This window comes from Epinephelus fuscoguttatus, linkage group LG6 (assembly GCF_011397635.1).
Source record: "Epinephelus fuscoguttatus linkage group LG6, E.fuscoguttatus.final_Chr_v1".
Classification (NCBI taxonomy): Eukaryota; Metazoa; Chordata; class Actinopteri; order Perciformes; family Serranidae; genus Epinephelus; species Epinephelus fuscoguttatus.
In genome coordinates, this window is record NC_064757.1 from 26,402,125 (window position 1) to 26,428,065 (window position 25,941).

The 25,941-nt window shown below is 41.0% G+C and overlaps 1 protein-coding gene across 1 annotated transcript in view; it reads left to right on the forward strand.

The window, feature by feature from the left end:
• Nucleotides 1–25,941, forward strand: part of ccser1 (coiled-coil serine-rich protein 1) — a 191,849-nt gene that overhangs the window by 41,225 nt on the left and 124,683 nt on the right. The window contains exon 7 of the mRNA XM_049577884.1: nt 24,101–24,275. Coding sequence (XP_049433841.1) covers nt 24,101–24,275 — 175 coding nt within the window. The remainder of the gene's footprint in view (nt 1–24,100; nt 24,276–25,941) is intronic.

Genomic DNA, 25,941 nt, shown 5'->3' on the forward strand with positions numbered 1-25,941 from the left:
TTTAATCGTATCCCACAATTTGACAGCGTGCGCAACTGACAGTGAGACAATGATATGGTACGGTGGGCTTAGAGTGAAGTATGTGTATGCAGTTAACTCTTCTCCACAGCAAGGGAGCAGTTTTTGTAGCTAAGGTGCAAAGCATCAAATAACCTCTGAAAAACAACTTTTAAAAAAATGACTGGATTGAAAGAGTGGCTACACTTGGATAACAAATCACACCTTAAGGCTCAGACAGACTTCCAGGCTCTTTTGTCCTTTAAGTCAAAGTGAATTTAACATTATTTCTTTTATTTAAATAACCATGTAACTGGGAATCCATGTTAGTAAAACATGTCTTGATGTGTTATGACTCCGGAAACACTGGGGCAGGTTACATAAAGGAGCCAGCTCTTAGTTTCTTGCCCTGATCGACACAAGGCTGCTGGCACGTGTTAATTTCCCACCAGTTCAGCATCTGCACTGATTTAGTGGAAAATGTGTTAAGTCTCTGTGAGTGAAGATGCTGAGATTGGAGAGGAGAAAGAGAGCAAAATGTGTTTGCCCAGGGCTTGCTCTTTCTCTCAGTCTCTCTCGCTCTTTGTCTCAGGTTCCACATTCCCTCAAGGGGACATTGATTTGCTGGAGGCAAAGCAAGCTCCCATCTTCACACACTAGAAAACACAAACACACACAGGAACACACAGTCTCTCTCTCTCTCTCTCTCTCTCTCACACTCACACACACACACACACACACACACAGACACACACACACACACGCACACCTGTCAGTCAGTCAGCTTGTCCAGAGAGAGTATCAGCTGCAGGATACTGCTGGCTGTCTTACAGGCTGCACAGAACATCTGCTGTATACACACACACACACACACACACACACACACACACACACACACACACACAGAGTCGTCCTCTTTGATATATGACAGTTGGATGATTTTGATGGCAGGCATTTAATTCTCTGTGTTTATTACTTTGTAAACATTAATACCTCAATAACAGAGCTATAGCAGTAAACGCCATGTGCTAAATATTAGTTTCTTTTCTTTGTGGATCAAGGATCAGTCAACAGACACACACCATACAATAGATTTTAATTGTAGTGGCAGCTGTGGATCAGGAGGTAGAGCAGTTCATCCACTAATCGGAAGATCCTTGGTTTGATTCCTAGCTCCTCCAGTCTGTCAAAGTATCCTTGGGCTGTGCCATCAGTGTGTGAGTGCGTGTGAATATTTAACCAAGTAGCAGGTGGCACCTTGTGTGGCCATCAGTGAGGAGGCAGACTTAGAGACACAAAGTTCTCATAACAACAAAGTTTCTGGCAGAAATGTTTTTCAAAGTGGCAGCAGCAGAAGTCGTAGTTGCACTGATGGTTGTCGCTACCAAAAGACTAACCCATCTGTGTGTGTGAATCGGTGAATGTGACATGTAGTGTAAAAGCATTTTGAGTGGTTGGAAGACTAGAAAGGTGCTACACAAGTGCAAGTCCATTTACCATCCATTTTACCATTCATTGACATCTTGGGCTAAAACAAAAAGGGGGAGAATAAAGGGAGAGTAGACTTTGAAGTTTAGTGACGCCACTTTAGATGTCTCAAGGGCTGCAACTAGCAATTAGTCATCATTGATTTATCTGTGGATTATTCCCTAGATTAATAAATTAACTGTTTTGTGTTATGACCCAGGCCTAGGGGCACCTGGGCCACACATGATAAAGTGCCCCCGCTCTTCCCACTCCCAAGAAGGTCAGCCAATTTCCAAGTTCAAAGTAGCAGTTTTATTTTTATAACTTCAGAGAGGAGCAATGCCAAAAATAACAAACAAAACTAAGTCCAGATCCCTACCTTACCTGTCGGAAAATAAATGTGGAAACAAAAAGACAAACAAACTAACCTACCTCCCAACTGAAATAAACAGGAGAAAAATGGATCAACAAAAATGGCTTCTCCCTCCTACTTTAAAGTTGCTACTGAATTTAGCAAGATTATTTACAATATTACAATGTTCACAATAAGCTGTTCTTATCACAGTCACGGGTAGCTTTAACACACAAACTAAAGTTCAAGGTAATCGCTTCGGCAGGTAGCTGCTCTAAATCAAAAATGCTACTGCAGCACACACAAGATCATACACAGAATACCAGCTGCTGTCATGTTGGGAATGGGGAGAGTGAGAGGCCGAAGGCCGGCGTCAGGTAGCGTTTAAAACTGAACAGTCAGCCAATCAGCAGCAGCAACCCGGTCACGTGGTTGATTGGGGAATCACACCTCCTGCAGCTCATCACACACACACAGACAGGCTGATTGCTACTGCAGAATAGGGGAGGAGAGAGAGAGAGCTGTCAGTACAGACAACATAAACAACCAAGTAAATGACCACAGTCATAACATTTGTCAATAAGAAGTGTGGAAATAGCGAGAAATGCCTGTTTCAGTTCCCTCAAGTCCAAGGTGATGTCCTCAAATAAACATACATTACATTTGTTTATTACATTAATATAAAGTAATGAAATAGACAGCTTCCCTATTTACCATAGACTGTATAAAATTGTGAACATAGCCATCGTGACATGATGTTCGACCGCTTGGTTTTTTGGACCTGGTCTTACACATAGTTGAATGAAATGTCCCTAATGCTAGCTACTAGCCTAGTTAGCATGTCACATTTACAGCTATGGGTAACTGTAATAATTCTAATGCTAGGTCTTTTGGTACAACCAAATGCTGACCAAGACTTTTGTAGTCAACCAAAATGTTACTTCATTAACTTTTATGAACTCAAAACACACTGAAATACACACATAGCAACAGCTACAGCTATGGGTATACTTTGTAATTCAGGCATTATGGCATGGTTATGCTACCTAATCAACATTGTCACTGTCAATAGATGGCATCCGCCTGCCACTCACAGCAGTCACCCCCTAATTATACATAACTGTTACCCTTAATTACATTTAAATGGGTGAGTTATATGAAACTTCACTGCCCATACAGCTGTCAGGAAAGGGGAAATTATCTCGAGAGACTGAAACTGTTTTTTGTACCAGACTGTAAATGTGTTTATTTCTGCTGTAAAGTCAGGTATTTTAACACAGGGGTCTATGAGGATTAACTCTTTCTTGAAGCCAGCCTCAAGTAGCCATCTGAGGAACTGCAGTTTTTGACTCCAAGTTTTACATTTTTGCTTTAATAAAATACTTAACTATGATTATATGTATATGAAAATAGATGCAGTTACATTTTCTGTCAGTCAACTAATTGATTAATTGACTAATTGTTGCAGCTCTAGATGTTTCCATAAGTAGATTTGCAGTAGCTTTATAATAAGAGGCGGTTATAAGAAGTTTTGCAATAAATTAGATGTTCTTGTTGGGTTTTTTGTAACAGAAAGTGTTGCTTTTTGATGAACTTTTAACACGGCAGCTTCATTAGCTGTTCCCTCATGCTTGCATGTCATATTAAAATGCTCAAAACACTAAATTTATGCAGTCATACAGGGCTTCATATTGACAGAATATAGAGGGGCCAAAAATACTTTTTTGGCATCAGTTCATGTGCTTTGTTACATAAAGCCCTCCTCAGTGCACTTTTGCCAGTTGCAGCACTTACTCTAGAGAATATTGCCCATCTTGACTGCATGACAATAATGAGCGTGCCTCAGCGCCTTTTGGTTGGTGGAGGCGCGGTGCCGAGGGCATATTAGAGGATGAATACTGAATATTTGTTCGTGTGATATATCTCAATGTCTTGTGTTAAGACGTCGACTCCTCCCTCGTCTCTCCTGTAGAAAAACACACAGAGGAAATTAAATTTTGACAGTTGCAGTATAGCTTGCTTGTTGCTATGGTAACGGCAGTCTGCCTGTTGAGTGTTCCCCTTCCCTTCTTCTTTTCTTTCATCAACATTGCTGTTGATTACTATGCAGAAGACAGGTAATCTGAGGAGAGGACATGCAGAGGTGTCCTTGTCTGTCAGTATGCAGCGGACACTCATGAAAGTCTTAATTCCCCTGCCTTTTATGATTTATGTATTAATCTGCAGCTAAAACATCTATTCGCACAATAAGACTTTTCAGAAAAACATTTGTGGACTGATCCCAATTCTACCCAATGACAACTTGATTAAAGAGGATTTCAGAATTAATAGTTTGTTTCTCCTTTTTGTATTTCCATATTCCATTAGTCTGCCATGCTATTGAGACTCTCATTAAACAGATTGTACTGAGTATAACACCCAGGCCACACTGCCTGCATGAGCAGCGCGTATGCATCACAAAACCTCTTGGATTTTTTTGGCGCCAATGCGCCGACAGGTCCGGATTAGTTCAAGGTCCACACAGTTTATTACATTCGGAGTCATACTTGTGTTTGACATGTCATCAAGGAGCTGTCTGTTAGTCACTCACTTTACAGCAGGATATTGCACTTACTAAAAAAAGTAAAATAAAAGCTCTGTGCCGGAAATTCAGTGTACTGAGAAAAAATTAAGTATGATTTTTACAAACATGGCACATTTTCAGGTCACTGATTGTCCATTCAGAATAGACCCGCAACCCACTTTTGGACCATGATCCACCAGTTAGTAACCTCTGATTTAGAGAATAGGAGTTATAGCAGTAGGCAGCTCTGCAGCAGTGCAGCAGCAGCAACCCTGTCTGTGTGAACAAAGACACTGCACATGTGTGAACTGCAGCAGTTTCAGTGAGGTATGTAGGCCTGTGCTGTATCAACTTCTCCATACCTTCGTATCCTCTTGACATGCCACTGGGGTATATGGTATATGATATAGAAAACTAAAAGTAAAAGCGAAGGGGATGTTAGTAGAAGTAATTGTAACATACATGACATTATATAGGATGTAGATTGGATGATATGTTAAAATTGATTTCCATACCCTGCTATATCTTGATATTGCCCAAGCATACTGAATATACTACCAAAAAATAAAACCTATCTCATGCCTCAAGCTATGCAGGGTCACTTCCACTTTCACTTTGTAGTTGTGGGGTTTCAGTGTATTTTTCCTGTGTTTGCTTGCTTTGTGTGTGTTAGAATCTAGAATAAGAGGAGCAAGCGAAACAGATTCAGCTGGGTCTTGTAAATTAAACGCATCATAGAATAGGCAAGAGAGGGGGAGAGTGTAAGACAGATAGTATACTCACACTTGTCATACTTGAGTCAGTTGGGTAGTTAGACAGCGCTGAGCAGCAAAGAGAGGAGTAGAGAGGGTGTCTTGCGATTTGAAAAGACACCCTCCTCTCACATTCGGATAGATACGGTGCACAGTGATATACTCTCGGTCGTCTCCCACAGAGACATGTAATCCGTGATTATATAGAAATTGCTCACATACATAAACAGAGGGAACAAATTTGTTTAATGTTAATGTGATTCAAGAAGTATATCAGCCAAGTTACTGTCTAATCCCACCTGACTTAATATAGTCAGCAAAAATAACACGCACGTCTCCTCCTACAGCAAGTCATACAGACATTCACTCACATGCACACATGCACATTTATAAAAATAGACAAGCATAAAGAATCCAGCTGAGCCTTGGAGTGGAGCTGGGGACAGATAAAATGCACTGCAGCATGATTTTCAGACACATAGACACACACAGCATACAGAGTACGAAGGAACACCGGGTAGATTTTCCTTCCTCTCTGTTCAGTCTGCAGGAATATAATAATGCAGGATTTATTAGTCCAACAAGTGGTGACAAAACTCAGTCTTTTATCTTGTATTAATCTGTGCGTTTTGGACTGTTTTACAGTATATATTAAAGGAAATGTGTTAGTTGTATTTGCATCGCTCTCTTCACGAGCCTCGGAGGAAAAGCTACGGCTATTATGTTCTGACATTTTTGATTTTCAGACCGGCCTAATAGGCCAACATGTTCAAAATCCTGTTCTCTCCTTTGCATCTGTTGTCACGCACAGTCCATTGCTGTTGTGTAGCCTATAATTTTCGTCACTCAATTGGGTTTATTAAATGTTCAACACAAATAGACTAATTAGTGTTGGCTTCTGTTTTTTTTTTTTCCCCCTCTCGCTTTTGTGTGGGAACCTGTTCTGATTTGTATCGCAGAGAAAAACATCGGATTGGCCATGAATAAGTCATTCTTTTGCTTTCCATTACCTACCAGTCGGTACCAGAAATGAAAGGCATCACTGAAATTCACTGTTACTCTTTTGTCACCAGTTTGTTAGAGTTGACATCGGTGTTTGTTTTCCTGAACTTTAATGTCATTTTGCAGCATATGGAGGAGCTTTAAATAACAAAGACTCTTTTGTTTTTGGCTCGTCAGGCATTGTGTGCCTCTCGTCTCTTGATCTTGTCTCTTTTTTTGTGGAATAGAACATAAAGTGTGTTGATCTTGAACATATTGTTGATGCAACACGCTGAGATTAGAGCATGGTTCTAATAAAATGCACAGCAAAATGCTAATGTTTGTATTCTGCAGTGATACATAGGGATGTTTGTTGCCTCCTCAAACACATTCCTTCTACTATTCACAACAAAAAGCACTCTTAGAGAATACTGAATGTTTCCCATGAGAATTTGTTGCTGGTATAACTGCCCATATTAATGTTTGGGCGTAGGTTATGGAAGAAAAAGCCTCTGTAGAGTAGTCATCAAGCAACTTTGGCTTTTTGAGTCAGAGCAAAGCCTTCCAATGAAATTAGTTTGTGGTGAGTTTAAAGGAATAGTTCCGCTTTTGAGGACGTACACTCAGATGATAGGATCTGTATCTGTGCTCTAAGTGGAGAAATGTTTATCCTAGCGAAGGATAAAGACTGGAAGCAGGGGGAGACAGCAAGCGAGGCTCACAAGTTATGTTGAAGTTATGGGTTGTAACTGTTTCAAGGCAAACAACAGCTGGATGCAGTTAGTGTGCACAGCATCCTGAAGTTTTGTCGTCACAGTGATGTGGCAAAGTTCAGTGCTATGCTCAGAGACCAAAACGAAAAAATTGTGCTCATTGACCAATCTCACAAACCTATGCTATAGGTTGACATGACACAGAGCAGGGTTTGGTCATGGAAAACCTGGAAAAGTCATACAATTTCACAATCTCGTTTTCTCATTTTCCAGGCCTAGAAAAGTCATGGAATTCTGTTGTGTGTAATGAAGTTAATTGTTAGAGTAAACTTCTGTGGATAAACTTCCCCATATTGTAATATAGCAGCAAATGTATTTGCCCTGTTGACTCTAATGCAGTCGTTTCAGATTTCCTTCATTTTCAGGCTGGTTTTGTGGATTTGGAGCTAAATGTTGTGCCTGGGGCACGTCGTGTATTAATGACACTCGTTACCTGGAGAGGTTGGAAAAAGATATACGTTTCTTCCCTGTTCCAAAACCAAAATCAAACCCTGAAAAGTGTAGGGTTAGCTAGCTAGCTACTGAAGATATAGCCTACTGAATGTATACACATGCTGCTTTTGCTTTTTAATGATTGCTGTACAGGAACCAGTGAAGGGAAGCAGGGACACTTTGCTAGTAGTAGTTCGGCTTTAGCTTCTAACTATCTTTGTCTTTTTAACCTGTTGTTGCTGCTGAGTCAGTTTGACATGGTGGATATATCCTTCAAACACAGACTGTAGACCCCTCTGTCTGCTTCTCTCTGGAATCACTCTTTCATTTTTCCAAAAATATGATAACATTCTTCAGTTAGTTACAGTGTGGGCTCCATGCTTACTCTGAGAACTTGTCGGACCCTCATAAAGGGGCAGAGCTTAGCAAAAGGTCAGAAATGTTTGAAAAGTTGATGATCTGATATATTTGACTAAGAGGAAAAATAATGTTTTGGCCTAGTTATTCAACATGTAGGGTCATGAACCCCAAAGTTCTTATAACTATGCTATGCCCCGCAACTACTTTAAAAATTGCACTGGAGTTTTGAGATTGAACAAAGGTCGTGCTATAAATTGTGAATGGTCATAGAAATTTTAAAATGGGCTCTTGAAAACTCAAAACTCAGAATTTGTCAAAGAAACATAGCATTATAGCTTGTAAAACTTTTGACATTATTGCATGTGGGTTAAACAAAAGAGATACTGTACAGTGTGTTAATTAGAAGTGTAGGTAGGCGTAGTTTTGAGCTTGACAAAGCCAAGCTATTTTTTCCCATCACTGGTAAACTTTGCTTCATACAGACAGACTCTTTTGTTAACTTGTGTGAGATTACAGTAAATTACATGTTAAGTACACAATCAAAGCAAGTAAATGCAGCCTTTTATATGCACAACATCTAATTAGACAACTCAAAGTTTCTTATTTTGAATAAGCACTTTGCATCTTAATATCCTGCTCGCCAGCGTCCCTCTGCATTATACAGAATGTTTCAGTAGTGCCATGAAAACAGCTTTTAAAGGGTAGTAGATGATGAGCATACATGCCTTTAATATCTTGGATTAAAAAAGCTTATTCCTGGTACCTTGGCACATTTCCATGTCATTTAATCAGAATCCGAGCTTCTGCAGGTGATAATGAACAGGAAATTACATTTGCGTGCACCAACTCAGAAAACATGAAGACTAAAAGGTCTTCATAAGGGTATATTTGGTAGCATTTGATCAGGCTTTGCGAATATCAAGTATGAACATTTGACATGAATCTGACCTGAGTGCAGAGTCTGTCACAACAAAGGCATGAATACAGGATCTCTGTCATGTAAATCATGTGTACCGTGCTATGACTCAGTACGGAAACCTTTGTTCAGCGGTGCTATTATTTTGTCATGCCGGTGACAACAGTGCCACTACAAAATAACAAATCAGAATTATGACTCATCTTAAACAACACATTTGGCTCTGTGAAAGGAAATTAGGCAGCCTGACAGTGATGAGAGGAAACGATATGAAGAGGAGAGGGACAGCTTTTTAATTTATTTTGATGCTGTTACAGGCTGACATCACAAAACAACATGCTTAGCTGCTGAAAACATAACTCGGATTAGGAATTTTTAGTACAGATCCGCCCCCATGTTTTTTTCCTCACTATATGCAACACAAAACCCACATTTAAAATGCACCTTGTAACAACATGAGCTTTGCATCACACTGTTGAACAGCACTGTGGGATCTACAGTATAATCTTTTCTGCTCACAACTGGAAACACATTATCAACTTTGAAATCCAGATTTTACGATTCAAGGGAAATTATTGGCAGAAGAGGAGTATAATAAAACAAGTTTTCATTAGTGTATTATCACCTGAAAATGAGAATTTTCATGTTTTTGTTTTCTTAGAATGAGCCGTTAATATCTATACAGGGAGCAGGTATTCGTCCACGGAGTCTACCATGTTGTTAATGTTTCTACAGTAGCCCAAAATGGACAAACCAAGCGCTTTAGGGCTAGTCACATTTTTTGTTGTTTTGTTTGTTTATTTTGGAGAGGAAGAGTGCAGATAATTGGACTCCTGGTGAAATCGTCCTGAACATTTGGATCTTAAGTTATCAAAAGCCCTGTTTCCACCAAGCAGTATGGTTAAGTTCAGTTCAGTACGCTTTTTTTCTGTTTCGACCGTGAAGAGTTGTGGATGGTACCAATGGAACCGTTCTGAACCATCCCTGTTTATGGTCCCCCCTCTGTTGGGGTGCCAGATCACAGATCTGGCACTAAAAGGTGGAGCTGTGAACACTGCAGTCCAATGATTGGTCAATAGCAGATAGTCACTCTGCTCAGGGCTGAGTTGTGGCTGGTTTTGAGACTCATGTAACCTCTGTTCATACTGTGGAGAGTTTTACATATATTAGTAAATTGTAACTATGAAGTGAAAGGACGTTTTGCTGCCTCTCGCAGCAATAATAATTCACTGGGCCGACTGCCAGCAACTTTTAAGGTGGAACATTTACCTGTTATGTTACTCAGTGTATGAGTTGACAACATGAATCCATCAGCACGCCTTAAATTTCACTGTGACAACTTTTAACCATTGCTTTAGTTTTTATTGTCTCTCTTGGACAACATACACTTTGAGTAATGAGTGGATCTTCAAGGGTTTAAAAAATATATAATAATTTCAACTGGATTATGTGAACTGTATGTATCCCAAGCCTCACTCTGAGAAACTTATCATCTGTTCCTTGTCACATTATCAACCAAACAGACCAACGCCAGCGAAAACATTATCTCCTTGGTGGAGGTAAAAAAAAAAAAAAAAAAAGCTATGGAACGTTGTTCCTGTGGGCTTCTGTACTAAACCCCTGAGCTTGTCTTAGAAGGACTAAATGCATAGGCCTGCTATTTTTAAATATCCCATCGAGAGACTCTCACTGCAGCCTGTTTTATTTTTATTTTATTTTGAAAATGTCGGTGTGCAGCCCTGTTCTGTGGACGATAAGCGAGCAGAGTGACAACAACCATGCCCACATGAAAGAGTACTGTTTGTGGTAGAAATGCCAGGGTCTAGGTACCATGTCTGAAGGGTTACTTTTGCTTCCAAAGGTACCATACTGAAAGTGTTTGGTGGAAACGGGGCTAAAAAAGAAAGGTAAGCACACATTAGCAGGTCCTGGGCAACCCGTCTCCAAAGAGCTGAACAGTGTTGGAGAATCACTGACCTGTAATTTTAAACTGCTTTATTCAATGTTTTAAGCATTTTTAATCACCTAGTCTGTTTGCTTTTGAGAGGAAGAGAACTCTGTAGATAATTTGGTTCCTGGTTGAAACCTCCTGAACAATAAATGCTGAAGGAATCCCAACCAGGAGTTCACCTTTGGCACAGGAGAAGTTTCAGCTGTTTGCACTCTGCAGTCCTCACTGCTAGATGCCACTAAATCCTACACACCGCTCCTGCAAGCTAAAAATAAATTATCTGATGCTTACAGTACATAAATGTTAATGGTGTTACTGTAATATTTATTTTGAAAGTCTCACCTGAGCTTTTGCACTATTAGCTGCTCACAGCTGCAGGGTTAGGTGAAGCATAATGAGGCTGAGGTGTCTTGAATAAACAAAATAACAACACATTATCAGGCAATTGAAATTCTGATCCTTTATTATCACAGTGTTAGAATAAATAGCGTAAAATTCTCATGTCCGTAATGAATAGAAGAGATGAACATTTAATGTGCCCTCCAAATAATAATTCCCTTTTGGTAGGGAATTTGCATGTTTTAATGTGGCTTTGTTGATTTAAGTTTATAAAAAAGAATCATCCTCAGTCAACCAGTGGTTGCTCTTGTGATCTGTTGTCACCTTTAGCATTCATGCTTTTTAAGTCAATTCTCATTACTGAGATTGTAAACAGGCAGAGTTACTTTTGAATAAGCTGAACGGACATCATTAAATAACAATAGGAGAAGTCCTATGGTGATTGTATAACACAAGCTCAACATGTCTCAGATTTCCCGCGGCAGTCACTTCAAGTAGTGGACTTTGTGAACTCTTAGATGATTTTTTGGGCTAAAAAGTGAGCATGTTCTACTTTAGTTGAATATCGCTTTAAGGCTTAAATACTAAAGAAAATTTTGGGCAATTTAGTGGCTTGGTGATATTCTCTGAAATAGGAAAATGTAATGTGACACATGGGACCGATATTAAATAGATCTCTCCAAGCAACAAGAAGTTGTGATAGTAATTAGTGCAAGTATGTTCTGATAACTCCCCAAGGTCGCTCCCCCACGAAATGCAAGTGTAGTGGTTTTCAGCCTTTTTGTGTGGGATTAACATCATGATGCTCACAGATGCTAAGGCAGTGGATGAGTGGACAACCTCAGAAGGTCATAGATACTAAAGTAAGAGAGGGAAAATAGACAGTGTAGACAGAGGTTAAAGAAAAGGAGGCAGACAGCACAGATTCCTAGCAAAGCAAGTGCAGATACCGAGTGTAGAGTACAAACTGAAGCAGAGAGGACAATTAGGTTAATCAGAAAGTTAGTCCTGCCATATTAAATTTGTTTTATATTCTCTCCCTTTCTGTGTCTGAAGACTTGAATTCACCATTAGAATCACTGCCTGGAGCTTGGCTTGTGCTCACTCTTTAGTCACAGATGCACTTTATGTCGGAGATGAGTTTAATGGCAGCATTAAACATCCGTAGCCTCAGGTGCTGAATGCAGATGAGCACACTGTGTCTGTCAGATGGAAAGAAGGAGTGACAAATGAGGGCGATCATTCTCCAATAGCTGCGATATGCTGCTATACTTCACTTGTGCATGCATGTAAGTGCACACATGATACACAGATGTCTGCAACACACACATACACTGGATTGTCCCCATAAATGTGTTCCCTGTTTTCAGTAAAAAATTAATGAGGGAAAAGTTGGCATAGGAGACTGACTGCCTTTCGAGCTGTGTCTCAGTGTTAAAGTGTCTTTTACTGTTATTATTCCTGTGACAATGCAGTCTTCATATGGCTGATTGACAAGGATGCAGCCCACCCCTCTTCACTGCTGCTAAACATAATGCACTTCAATCAGACATAATTTATTGAACTAGCAGTCATTATTCGTCACTTCATTCGCTAAATGAACATTATGCAAAGCGTGCATATAGGAATGTGTGTCTCTTCGGCTTAGGCTGTGTGTGTGTGTTGTTTACTGCTGGTGTGGATGTGCAGGTATGTGCTGGGAGCCACAGCCTGGCAATAAAACACTGTTTGAGTGGTAAAATAATGAAAGTCATAAAAAGGTAGATAATTGGCTTTTTCAGGTCGGTGAAATGGATCACTTCTAACGCTGCTATTGAGAAACGGCTTCTGAGAGGAGGGGAGGGGAGTCGGAAGGAGGGAGAGGAAGACAATAGAGGAAAAACTACATATTAAAAGGACAGGACAAAACAGGAGGAGTGAGGAGGTGAGCAGGAGAAGAAGGGAAATGTGATGCGACAGAAGCAGAAATGACAACAGAAGATAAAATGCATAAGAAGCAGAGGGAAAATAACAGTTTAATAGGAAGGAAGCGGGCATTTTTCACACTCCTCCCCGGTTTGCTTTTTCTTACTTTGTGTAATTACTCTGAGAAGACTGTGACAGTAAACTTTCATGAAACATTAGTTTGATCATTTATTCAAATTTATTGCTGTGACTCTGTTTCCTCTTCTCACTCTGCTTATATGGAGACTGTGAGAACGACATGTTAAAGATATATTATGCAAGATTTTCCTAAAAAAAAAAAAAAAACTCGGTCAGCGCTTATGACCCACTAGAAATGTGTGGCAGTGTATTTTTCTGCAGAAACTCATTAGCCTGTATTTTCCTATTTTCTGTGTTTGGGATGTTTATGGGTGTGTGTTCCCACAGTGCTAAGGTGAGGTTTGGGCATTATGAATAGGTAGCAACCAGGTGCCAGACAGTAAGTGGCACTGAAAACATGCAAATATAGTGAGGTGAAATGCTAAGGGTGGTTTCACACCGACGAACCAATCAACCAACTGACCAGAGGGTGACAACCCTAATTTTTGCTCTCACCTGTAGTGCTATTTATTGATCTAGATTGTTTTGGTGTGAGTTGCCGAGTGTTTGAGATATCGGCCGTAGAGAGGTCTGCTTTCTCCCAAATATGATGGAACTAGGTGGCACTCAGCTTGTGTTGCTCAAAATGTCAAAATATTCATTTGAAAAACTCAACAGCAACAACCTGGTTACTGAAGATAATCCACAACCATTTTGTGAGCAGTTTCGTGTAGGACCAGTTTTCTTTTTACCGAACTACACTTGCCAACTGCATCACAGTGCTGAAGGAAGCACACATGCACTGCCAGCTCACCTAGCATTTCTGTGCCAGCTAATGTTGCAGTTCAGCTGAGGAAGATGCCATTAATGTTTAAATGTCACAATCACAAGCTTCTCATCCATGAGAAGATGCACGCTTCCCTCTGCGATGATGTGGTTTGCAGGTGTAGTTTGGTAGACAGAAAATAGTTCCTACATAAGACTGCTCACGACAAGGTCTGTGGATTATCTCGAGTAAGCAGGTCATGATTTCTGGAAAGAGACATTGCTGTCAAGTTTTTAAATTTTTTTTTTTTGTTTGGTGCTTCGATTACCACAAGCCGAGTGCCATCTAGTTCAGCTATGTTTGAGAGAAGGCAGACGTCTCTATGGCTGATATCTCCAACATTCTGCAACTCACACTAAAACAATCTAGACTGATTAACAGCACTACAGATAAGAGGGAAAAATATATAATATTTTATTTTGGGGTGAACTGTCCCTTTAAACTGAAATCACATGCACCGCTGAAAAACATTTTTTTCAGGTTTCATTCTACATTGTGCCCAATTTAAATCAGTGCTGCACATCTGATGAATCAGATATTGTTTCTTCTTCTTGGAAAACTATTTAAGATGCATTTCCGTCTCTCTTCTCAGAAGAAATGCTTTTTTTCTGGGCTTTGTGCTAAGGTTTGTCTCTCAGCTGTTATTGTGCAGTAATCATCTTCAGCCCATCAGAGTTTTGTGCTTTATTTTATGTGTGCCTGAGTGCTCACAGATAATTTTTCATGACAAGACTGTGGAGAGAAAAATTTCTGTAAAAATATTTAATTGCACTTTAACCCATGTATTCAGTTGTAATTACACTTCACACTGACACGGTCACGCAGTACCAGTGTCGGCCACTAGCTGGTGTAATACAGCATCTTTGTAAATTCAAATTGTCCATTTGTGTAATCGTCTAATTGACTCCTACCACAAAGTCCTGTTACCCACACTCAAATACATATAACCTGTTCAGAGGTGCTGTGTGTGTGTGTGTGTGTGTGTGTGTGTCTGTGACTTTAAGTGTGTGTGAGAGAGAGAGGGAGCGTGTTGTAAAAAAGAGAAATAGAGTGAGCGTGTCGGGCTATCGGCTCATGACAGTGAAAAGACAGATGACCCTGAGTAGAGGAACGGCCTCCCTGCCTGTATAACATCTATCATCGCTGAACAGACTTGTCTTCAACTGTGCCGTGCACTTCCTGTAGTGTGTGTGTGCGTGTGCGCGCGCGTGCTGTTCCATGTATGTGTGAGGTAATTACCTGCAGATGAGACCTGTGCTTAGCTGGAAAATGACTTTGTCTTCTCTGAACCTGTAGTCATGTAGTCATGTACTTGTAGTATGAGTATATACCCTGACATGCACACACACACACACACACACACACACACACACACACACACACACACACACACATAACTCAGACATGACATTGGCAGCTTGGCAGTCTTTGTCAGTGCTGCTGTCACTGAAACAGTTGTTGGCTCCAAGTTTTGTTCCATTCTCACTCAAACTTGGGTTTCATTCAGTTTAACAGTTACACTGCTCAATTTATTCTGCCGAAACTCTTGAGGGGAGATTTCAGGTCCAAAATATCAACCCACAGAAAGTGGTCACTTGTATTTAGGAAATGACTCATTGCTGGTTCAAGTGTCTTCTAAAATAACACTGCTCAAAAAATTATCTGTGACAAAATAAATCTGTCCATTTAGGAAGCACATGTGACAGGCATGAAAGAGTCTGGAGACGCTGTGGTGAGGTGTGTAGGACTATCGTCCGTGGGACAGGTGTAAAGCTCTGGGTAGCTCTGCACTAACATGATCAACTTTTCCGTATTCAAATTAAATTCTCACCTGGTCTGATCATTTAGGTTGTTATTCATTTCGACAAGGTGTGGCTCCTGATAGAGTGTCATGTTTGTTTGGTTTTTATTTCTGCAACTAAGAAAATCTTACTGACTAATGACCTTTCTGGTCAGCTAACATTTGCTCGACTATTCGGGGGCAACCCGAGAGTACAGAGTGTCCCCCCCTGGGCTTACCGACTATGGTCTGGAGCCGAAGCACAAAAAGCTTAAAGCTGTTTTGACACTAACATTATACAAACATAATTTGGAAACAATGCAGCCACCCATGTTTTGTGTTTCTATAATTTTATAATCAATATTTTTTTTAAAGGAATCGATAGCAAATGAGTAGCTTGTGATGCTTGTAGCTTGCATTCACGTTAAATATTGCCAGGACATACAATAAAACGCAATTGCAAATTAGTCTCAGATGAACGTTCACTCATAGGGGATAAGGTTGGTTAATTTTTTTTAAATAAAAAATCGTCACTATAAACTATTTCAGCTGCTACAGACAGCACGACAAAGGATCCAGAAATGGTATTCCCATTTTAAAAAAACAAAACATTTAGAGCTCAACCAGAAATATTCCACCTCTTGACACCTGAAACAGTAAATGTCTTGCATAAGTCCACCTCTATTATTATTGTTTCGGGGGAGGTGAGTGTTGTTTGAACCCCTCTCCCACTCATTTTCCTGTCACTCTATGGATTTGATGTGCACCACAGAGGTAACAGAAGAATCCAAACCCTGGTGAAAGCTAGCGAAAGGGCAAGAGTGTCAGAGAAACACACAGATGTAGAGAAAACAACAACAAAACAAAAAACAACTTTGAGCGAAGAAAAAACATAAAAACTTTTCTTGTGGCACTGCACAGCGCCGCTTGACACAAGCTGCCAGAGAGAGGAGTGCATGATTGATCGTATGTCATTTATTTACGCTCAATTCATCCAGCATAGATAGCTGGGTTGAGCAACGGAGAAATAAAGGGAGAAAGTTCACTCTAACCCGAGATGCCAGACGGGAACAAAAGCTACATCGAATACAGTTTAAGGGGGGAAAGAAGCACCAGACAGAGCTCACCTGTCCTGAGAAGACAGCAGGCCTCATCCAGTCAAGTCAATTTTTTATTTTGATGATGACACTCGTCTGAGGTGCTAAGCAGAATCCCCGGGGGGACACCTTAGGCTTTGATACTGCATCAGTTTAGTGTAGTGGTTGTCAGAGTGATAGGGGGGAAAAAGAGATGAAGGGGCAAGGAGGAGAGCTGTGGAGACAGAATACGAGGGCTTGGGCGAAGGGCAGGCGAACAAAGAAAAGTAAAAGAAGGGAGCTTGGACAGAGCGGCCGAGGGTTGATGATTGATGAATAGAGAGTGAGAGGGAGAGGTAGACAGAGAGACGGTGAATGGATAGTAGTGAAAAGAAGAAAGAGGGGTGGGATGGGGAACCAGTGAAGAAGAAAGTATCAGGGCAAATGAGGGAGCAATTCAGTTTGACCTTTTCAGGGAGAAGTCTTTGGAGTGGCTTATGTTGATCGATATTTTAGTGATATGGCCTTGTTTTGCTCAAAGAACATTTTTCCTGGTGAATTTGCTGTCCGACTTAATGCTCCCCGCCACTGTTTACTTTGCGATTTTTTCTGGGAGAATGGGACTAAAGGCATCTAATTTCCTCTCACCTCCTCTCTAAATGGCTATCAGTCAAAGTGAACACGGTCTCTTGATGATAAAGAGTTTGTTTCTGCGTCTCTGCTCGCCTCTCTCCACTGCCGTGCCTCCCTCTCTCCTCCTTTTCTTGATATGCAGACTGTGAACTCAGTGGTAGTCTTTGTGGTTTTTCGACAGGAGATTGGTATTTCTCGGCTCACCTTTTGAAAATGTCATAAAGAAGATGAGATACACAGTCCCCCCCTCTTTATGCACTTCTGTCAAAATATCACAACTTGGCAGAGAAGTGCAGGGCTTCAGTTTTTCCAAACACATTTGATTAATCTGTTGGTTTATTGTAGTTGTTTTTCCAGTTTCTAAATGGCAGCTATTTTTTTCATGTTGGCTGATATCAGAGAGAATTGTCAGCTTGTTACACTCCTTTTCCATCTTCAGTCTGACATTGTGTCCACTGTAATTGACTTCCAAAGGGGAGGGGGATTCCATTTTCCCTAACCAATTATGAGAGACCCACATATCCACCTGAATCTAAAGTCATTTGAGGCCACACTTTTGTGTAGCCATGCTGACATACTTGTTTTGCCAGGGTTTTAAGAGTGGAGCGGAGCGAAGTAAACAAACTACAGTGTCGGGCAATGTTAAGAAGACGTGTCAATTCAGCCTCAGTATCAGTGTCTTGTTTATAGCAATCACTGTTGTTGTTATTTCTCGTTGGTTCTGGTGCACCGCTTGACAATAGCTTGACAATGGTGTTGGTCCTGCCATTGATGCTCATTGACTAATTGAGTCAGCCAGCCACGCTCATTGGTCGTTTTTATTTGAACCGATAAACCACTGTTTCGCGTCATGGTGCCAGAAGGATCAGTCAGCTCCAACTTGGTGGAGTGGGTGAACTTGAAGGTCTGGACCCAGGCAATCTTTTACGACCTGAAGTGAAGAACTTTCTATAACCTTTTGACATTGCATTTGCAGCATTATTCCATTACTATATTTAAGTGAATTCCACATAATACATTTGTTTGTAGGCGGCATGGTGGTGCAGTGGTTAGCACTGTTGCCTCAGGGTACTCAGGTTAATTGGTAACTCTAAATTGGCCGTAGGCATGAATGTCTGAATGCTGTCTATCTCTGTGCGCCAGCCTTGTGATAGTCTGGCGACCTGTCCAGGGTGTACCCCGCCTCTTGCCCAATGTCAGCTTGGATAGGCTCCAGCCCCCCTGCAACGCCCAATAGGATAAACGGTTTCGCAAATGAATGAATGAGGTTTGTTTGTTACATGTCTGTACTGTAGTTTCTATCATGATACTAAATACGCAAGTAACTTAGAAGACGGCTTCACAACCAGTTCAGACCAAATGTAACGAAACTCAATCAGATTTAATTATTGTGCAGTTCTGAGAAAGAATCATAATCTATTCATTATTTGTAGCTTTACTCTGTCAGAACACATCAGCCTTGAAGCTTAACTCTCACATGCTTTTGTTATGTCCCCAGTTTTGACATTTTAAAATCTCTTTTTGGGCCAAATCAGGGTCATCTCCACATTTTTATCAATTGGAAATCTGACTACAATTGCTTTTTAATAGTTGTCAGTAGAAAAGGGACAGATTGTGCCCTCTAAAGGTTCATGTTTTTGCATATAGAGCCCTTGGGGTTAAGGTTATTTTTACTTCAAACTGTAGACAGTAACTATTATAAAACAAAATTGCTAAAACTGTCACTATGTCCACACAGTCTTACATGAAAGGGAGAGTTTGTGAAAAATATCATGTACCCTCTCTTCTCATAGTGCTTCTAATGGCATTTACTACAGTCTTCCTCGGCTGAAGTATATGAATCGGCATTCTGTTACTACATTTTACATTTTCTCACCTCAAATGTTTTCAGAGACATATTTAGGGCACTTTTTAGCCCTAAAATGACAAAGTTGTTCCAGCCGCCATGTTGGAAACACTCGACCGAAGTACCAAGCACTGGCTAGGGCGAACTTTCTTGACACATATTTGATCAGCGCTGCCTAGTTTGACAGTTTGACCACAGTTCAGGAGCAGTAGTTGACATAATTGACAGCTGCATTAGAGACTCCTCGGCATTGATTGGTTGTTTTCGTTCACGTGTGGTGGATTCCTCACATGAACTTCAGCCGCGGTGGGTTGCAGCAAATGCAGGTCGTCCACCAGTTGGAAGATCAGCTGTTTGATCCCCGGCTCCTCAAGGCTGCATGTCAAAGTATCCTTGAGCAAGATACTGAACCACAAATTGCTCCTGATGGCTGTTCCATCAGTATGTGAGTGTGTTAAAAAGGCAGCAGAAAAGTAGAAGGTGGCACCTTGTATGGTAGACTCGGCCACCAGTGTGTGAATGTGTGTGTGAATGGGTGAATGTGACTGTGGAGGGTCAGGATTTTCTTGTCATAGATTATCTGTTTCACGGCCCTTTTTTCCCAAAATGTTGTGACAGTCTCAGCAAATATGACAAAAGCTTGTTTTTATTAACGTTACCAACTACGGCTTTAAAGTCAAATACCATAGCTTATTTGCTCATAGATGCTTGAAGTTCAATGTACTCTTGCCACAGTCTTCATTGGATTTGCTACATGTTAATCCATAGCTAACCAGACATGCATTCATACTAACAAACTTGTTTCTTTATAGCAGTTGTACCCCTGAACATAGCCAGACTGGACTTTTAAAGGTTAAGCATAATTTGACAGCTTCTTTCATAATTGCTACTGTGTGAAGAGAGTGCTGAATGTATCCATGGACAACTATTAACCCAGGCTAAATGTTAATCCTAAAATGAGAATGTGCAAATTAAAAGTTGTTTTTCACAGTGTATCTTTTACTACCCCATAATCATCAAACACTGCAGTAAAAAGTCAAAATTACAAACCACAGCAGCCGTGCACCCATCATGCATTTACATTTATAATGCCCAAACTATCATAAAGTAAGCTGCTGCATTTATTTTCCTAATGTATTTGGCATTAGTGGCCAGGCAAAGATGTAACCAACCAAATTGAAAACATTAGTCACATAATTCCTTTGAAACAGCTAAAGCTACCCAGCAGAAGGAGAGCCAAAGTCTGGTGGAATATAAAGTGGTCTAACATCGTAAAGCAGTTAAAAATTTGCTTCTGGTTAAACTTAAACTCTCAAACAGGCAGAACAAGTAAAGTGGGCTCCGAGCCACGAATGACTATGAAGATATTAGTTTTTATAGATAAGGTCAGTGTTTTTAGTTGTGGTGCTTCAATTGAGTTTTAGTGTTGGCTGGAAGGCAAAGAAAGATGAGGAGTGCTTTGACATTGAGCACCCCTGACTCCTGTTGAAAGTTCCTCCCAGTATCTGTCCTCTGCAGCACTAAATAGGTGTTGAAGGTGAGACAAATAACAGAGGCCATGCACCGGAGACCAAAGACATACTGCTCCAGAGGACCGTTTACTGCTTAATGGACTGTGTTCTCAAATGGGACAGTTAATTAAAACAGTGCCTTGTTTGATCTCTCCGTTGTTTGTGTCCGTGTGTATCTGAGTCCAACCCCACACCACTGCAAAAAAATGTCGCAGCTGTGCAGAGGGATAGAGAGTTACATAGGTTTGGAGGCTTGGTGATAATCAGGCCTTGAACAGTGACTCATGAACTTGTCCTTTTTGGAGAGATTTCATCCCTTCTATTTGTCAAATGGCCAGGAGGTCTGCTGCGCTTAACATCGAAAGCTTTGTTAATTAGAAAGGTGTTTGATATGCAGCTCTCCAACCGAGAGATCTCCTACACACACACACACAGTCACAGTCGCACAATCAGCACATACACAGGGTTGTCTCTGCAGAAGAATAATTGTGTACACGCAATAATACAAAACACTACATTAAGAATCCTCACAAAAATACGACAAGGACACAAAGACGGGATCACACAGCTGTGATGAGCTATAATGAATCAAAGCTCTTAACAGTGAAGTATCCTTTTGAGTTGATAATGATGGTGAGACGCAGGATTAGAAGATGGACTCGTGTGCTTTGGCTTCTTTGATCTCTGAATGCATTAGTGTGAACGTGCGTCTACACACGCAGGCATTTGTGTGTGCTTTTATTTTGTCTGTTTGTGTGGGAGTTTGTTATCACCTCGTGTTGTCTGTTTTAAATCATCTTAAAACAGACTTATTATAGAAGTGAGTGCTCATTAAAATGAAGTCCTTAGGGAGTCCTGAGGAGCAGCTGGCTGTGTTGCAGGTCTTGGTTTCCATCTGACCTTTGTTAGCTAGTCTTATTTCCCCTCTCTGTAGAAATATCTCATCTGTGTTTTTATTTCTCTTGTCTTTTCACTATGTGTTATTTAAAGGTACTGTATGCGACATTCAGAGCATTAAAGGTATACTATGCAGGATTGTCGGTTACTGTTTGTAACCATACTCACCAGCGAAAGTCAAAGTAAAAACAGACCCCAGATCCACTCTGGTTTGGCGTTTTGCTTTGCTATATTTATGTTTTTGTTTCTTGGCTCTGTGTCTCCTGGATGCCTGCTGCTTACGGTCTGGCACCTTTTTATAGTCCGACCTCACCTGAGCACTGTGGGGGTACACACCCATAACCACCCGAGCACAAAAAAATAATAAGAAAATACAGGAGGAGAGCAGAGTCTCTTTAGAAAATACACCAGCAAACACTGAGGGAGGGTCACAAATGATGGATTATGTCTGTTTGAGTCTATACATTGTTTTTTAGGAAAACTCTGCATAGTATATCTTGTATCTTAATGTAGCGGCAAACCACTGTATGCTATGTGAAGATATAGTGGAATAAATGCATCCTACGCAAAGGAGGAAGTCATGCTTCCTCTGTGTGTGCTGTTATCTGAGCTTCTTAAGCCATGTTTCCACCAAACACTTTCAGTATGGTACCTTTGGAACCAAAAGTAACCCTTCAGACATTGTTCCTAGACCCTGCGTTCCTACTGCAAACAGCACTCTTAAATGTGGGCCAGGTTGTTGTCACTCACTGCTCCGTCCAGCACTCACTGTATTTCAAGGCTCTTCTCCGGTGACCCAGGGGGAAGTCTGCACCTCCTTTGTCGTCCACAGAACAAGGTTGCACGCTGACATTTTCAGAAAAAAATAACAGGCTGCAGTGAGAGTCTGTCTTGATGGGATAATTAAAAATAATTATAGTTTAGTTAACTCTTCACGGAATGAACAGTGGTTACATGAGCCTCAAAACCAGCCACAACTCAGCCCTGAGCAGAGTGACCGTCAGCTATTGACCAATCAACAGACTGCAGTGTTCACAGCTCCACCTTTTAGTACCAGATCTGTGTGCTAGGTACCCCAACAGAGGGGGAACCAAAAATGGGAACAGTACGGAACGGTCCCATTGGTACCATCCACAACTTTTCACAGTGGAAATGGGAAGAAAAAGCCTACTGAACTGGACTGTACCATATTGTAGTGCTTGGTGGAAATGGGGTTTTTCTGCTTTGTTGTGGTAACCAATCCCACCATGCATCCATGTTAGTGCATGCTGCCGCTCTATACTGTGCTCAAAGGACGGTACGCCAGCTGATATTGGGCAGTACATCACCTCAGAACCAACAGCTTCACTCAGTACGTTTACATGGACAGTTTAATTCCACTTTTAATCGGAATGAACGGCCATTCCGATTAAAAGTGGTCATGTAAACGGTCATTCCGATTGAAAATTAAATCCGATTAAAGGGGGTGGTTTATTCCGTTTGTCATTCCGAATGAAAGAATTTTGTGTGCATGTATACACTCATTCCTCTTTAAGTTCATTCCGGTCTTTCTGCGCATGCTCGTTTCCTTGCCCTTCTGGTGCGATGACGTATATAGCACACATAGCAACGGGCTGCATAGCAACGGGCTGAGCTAGAGCAGTCGGACTCGTTGCACTCACCGATGTCCATTCGCCACAGCACGGTCTTCTGCCTCCCTTCTCCTGCTCAACAGATGAAGCATTAGCAGAACAAGATTGTTGTCGTACTGCTGCTTTAAGAATATAAGCAAAACACGCCCGAAAAAGGCACTAATAGCGGCGTCGTCAAGCATGTTGTTATCCGGAGCGAGGACTACAGTGTTTTCTTCCAGTAAACGTAAACACGTAACATCCGCCCTGCCCCCTATCCAATCAGAAACCTTCCCTGCCCCAAACCTTGCGCAGACCTGAATAAAGGCGATTGAACTGATCTCCCGTGTAAACCCTCATTCGGAATTAATATTTCCCATGTAAACTACCTGGAAAGACTTTAATTCCGAATGATTTCATTCAGATTCATTTCATTCCGAATGAGAAGCCATCATGTAACCGTAGCCACTGTGTTAGCACTCTTGCTGTGTTTGACACCATATATGGAGTCAGTACAGTTAGCAGATAGCTGCCCACCATGTTGAGAACTGCATCCAGACAACTCAGGCGCTTTTAATTTCGCATTGAGCCCCTTTAAAGCCACTTAGTATAGAATTTACACAAATCTTCACAGTGTCTTTTGCAAGACTGAAAATCTGTGAAAAGCAGATGTGTGTATCACCACTCCTCTTTTCAGTTGCTCTGTAGAAGGTACAGTTTATGGTGTTGCATGATGACAACTTATTGTTTGGACCACGTTTGTGCATTTTTTGGGCCACACATTCGCAGAATTCAGGGAACTATAGGCATACTCAGAAGTGGCTGATATCTTGACAGTACTGTGAAATGTATCATGTACACCATCAGTAACGATCAAAGGCGAGGATGAGCAGGTTGCCTGTGGAGAGCAGTGGGGAGCAGAGAAGACAGGTCAATGATCGAGTTTTCACACTGACTCATGGTAACTTTAAATCTCTTTATTTCTCTCCCTTCCCTCCACTCTATCTTTCCTCCAGGGAGCCCAGCCGTCCAACCAGCCTGCTGCCTGCTGACTGGAGCTCGGGGCTGGGTTTGGGGAGGGAAGATGAACCCTTACCACCAGGACTGGAGACCCTTCCATTCCGACTGATGCAGCAGGACTGTACTGCTGTCAAAACCCTGCTTTTAAGACTGAGACGGACGCTGCAGGAGGTGGGTTATTCACATGCATGCACACACACAGAGGCATGGAGACTCTTCTTAACATGGATTTAAACTCAGATTAAGACATTGACTGTCACAGAGCACAAGAGTACACAACCAGAAGCCGAAATTCATTGTTATTCATCTTGTATCACTGTGGCAGACTCCTCTCTGATCAAGTCATAAATGCATTAAATTGTTTTAAACCAGTAAGGGTAAGGGGTTAGCAATTCATAAGACGCAATTGGCATTTCGAACCAAAACAGTTCAGTGCTCTACTGACAGATTCTTCTCTCCCTGTTTTAATCAGCTCTATTTCAGCTCCATGAAATCATCTCAAAGTGGATGCTTTTCTGCCTTTAAAAGGTCTCTGTAATCACTTTGTTTTGTTAATTTAATCAGATTTTACATTTGGAGAAGGAAACTGGGAAGCTTATTCTAGCATTTGCCATCATACTCTTTATATGCACACAGACGCACACTCACTCTTCACACTCCACACACTAATCCTCCTGTTTCAGAGTATCACTCTGCTCTTTAAATGCTTGAGCCTGCTTAAAACTAAAGTTTTACCTCAGCCTGTGAGGCCATCTCAGTGTGAGTATCAGGGAAACCAGTAAAATTACATCCACATCATTATAGACGTGATTACCTGTAATGGTCGCTTAGTAAAGCACTGACACGTAGCAATAGCTGCTGAAGGTTTAACTGTAAAAGCCAGGAAACCATATTGATGGCCCTGTGCAGTCATGCAGTCTCTTTAATTGTGAGACTGCTTCGCACCAGAATGTAAATAGAGCGTTATAATATTCAAGCCTTTAAACTTGTAGAACATTTACATTTTATCATTTATTGAGATTTTTTTGAGGAACATAAAATTGTTCTAAATGTGATTGGCATGCTTTATTTGGGGTAATTGCAATTTGCAGACAGCTTGACTCGGGGCAGATTCTCAGTCATAAAATCAACCGCTGATTGTGAATTCCTGTTTTAGAGTTCAGGCCGGGCCGGAAAAATAATTACACTCTTTTGGAAAATGTCAGAGGCCTAAACAATTGAACAAGTTTTTCAAAGTTGTGTAAGCACAACTTCAACAGAACTAGTTATGTGGGAGTTTATGTTTGGTGGTGTTTAATATATTGTGTTGTATATACATGTTTGGTTTTGGAATGAAAGTGCTCAGAAATACCCTTTGTCCCTATATTTTGAAAGTGTGTATATTTACATACCAAAGAGGGATGTTAGTGATACTATATGCTCCAGTATTTGAGCTGAAAGAGCATCCATTATCAATGTCTGGCTGCTGTTTTCTTGTAATCTACATGGGTGACTAACCCTTACAAAATACAGCAATATTATACAGACCCACACTCACAAATACAAATACACAAAAAGACATATAAAAGGGTGACCAGACCTTCCCTAATACCCCACCATTAGTACCTCTAAACTAAGATCAAAGCCAGCTGTGAGAACCTCTCTGTGAATTACAGTCCACAGAGGCATATGTATGACTTTCTCCCTTTCTCTTCACTCTTCATCTCTGTTTTCCTCCCAGGACCGCTGTGAGAGAGACATGAGACAGGAAAATGATAAGATAATAATTAGCGGAGAGAGACGTAAACTAGAGTGCTGATGGAGAGACTGAGGAGAGTGCGAGAGAGGGAGAGGATAC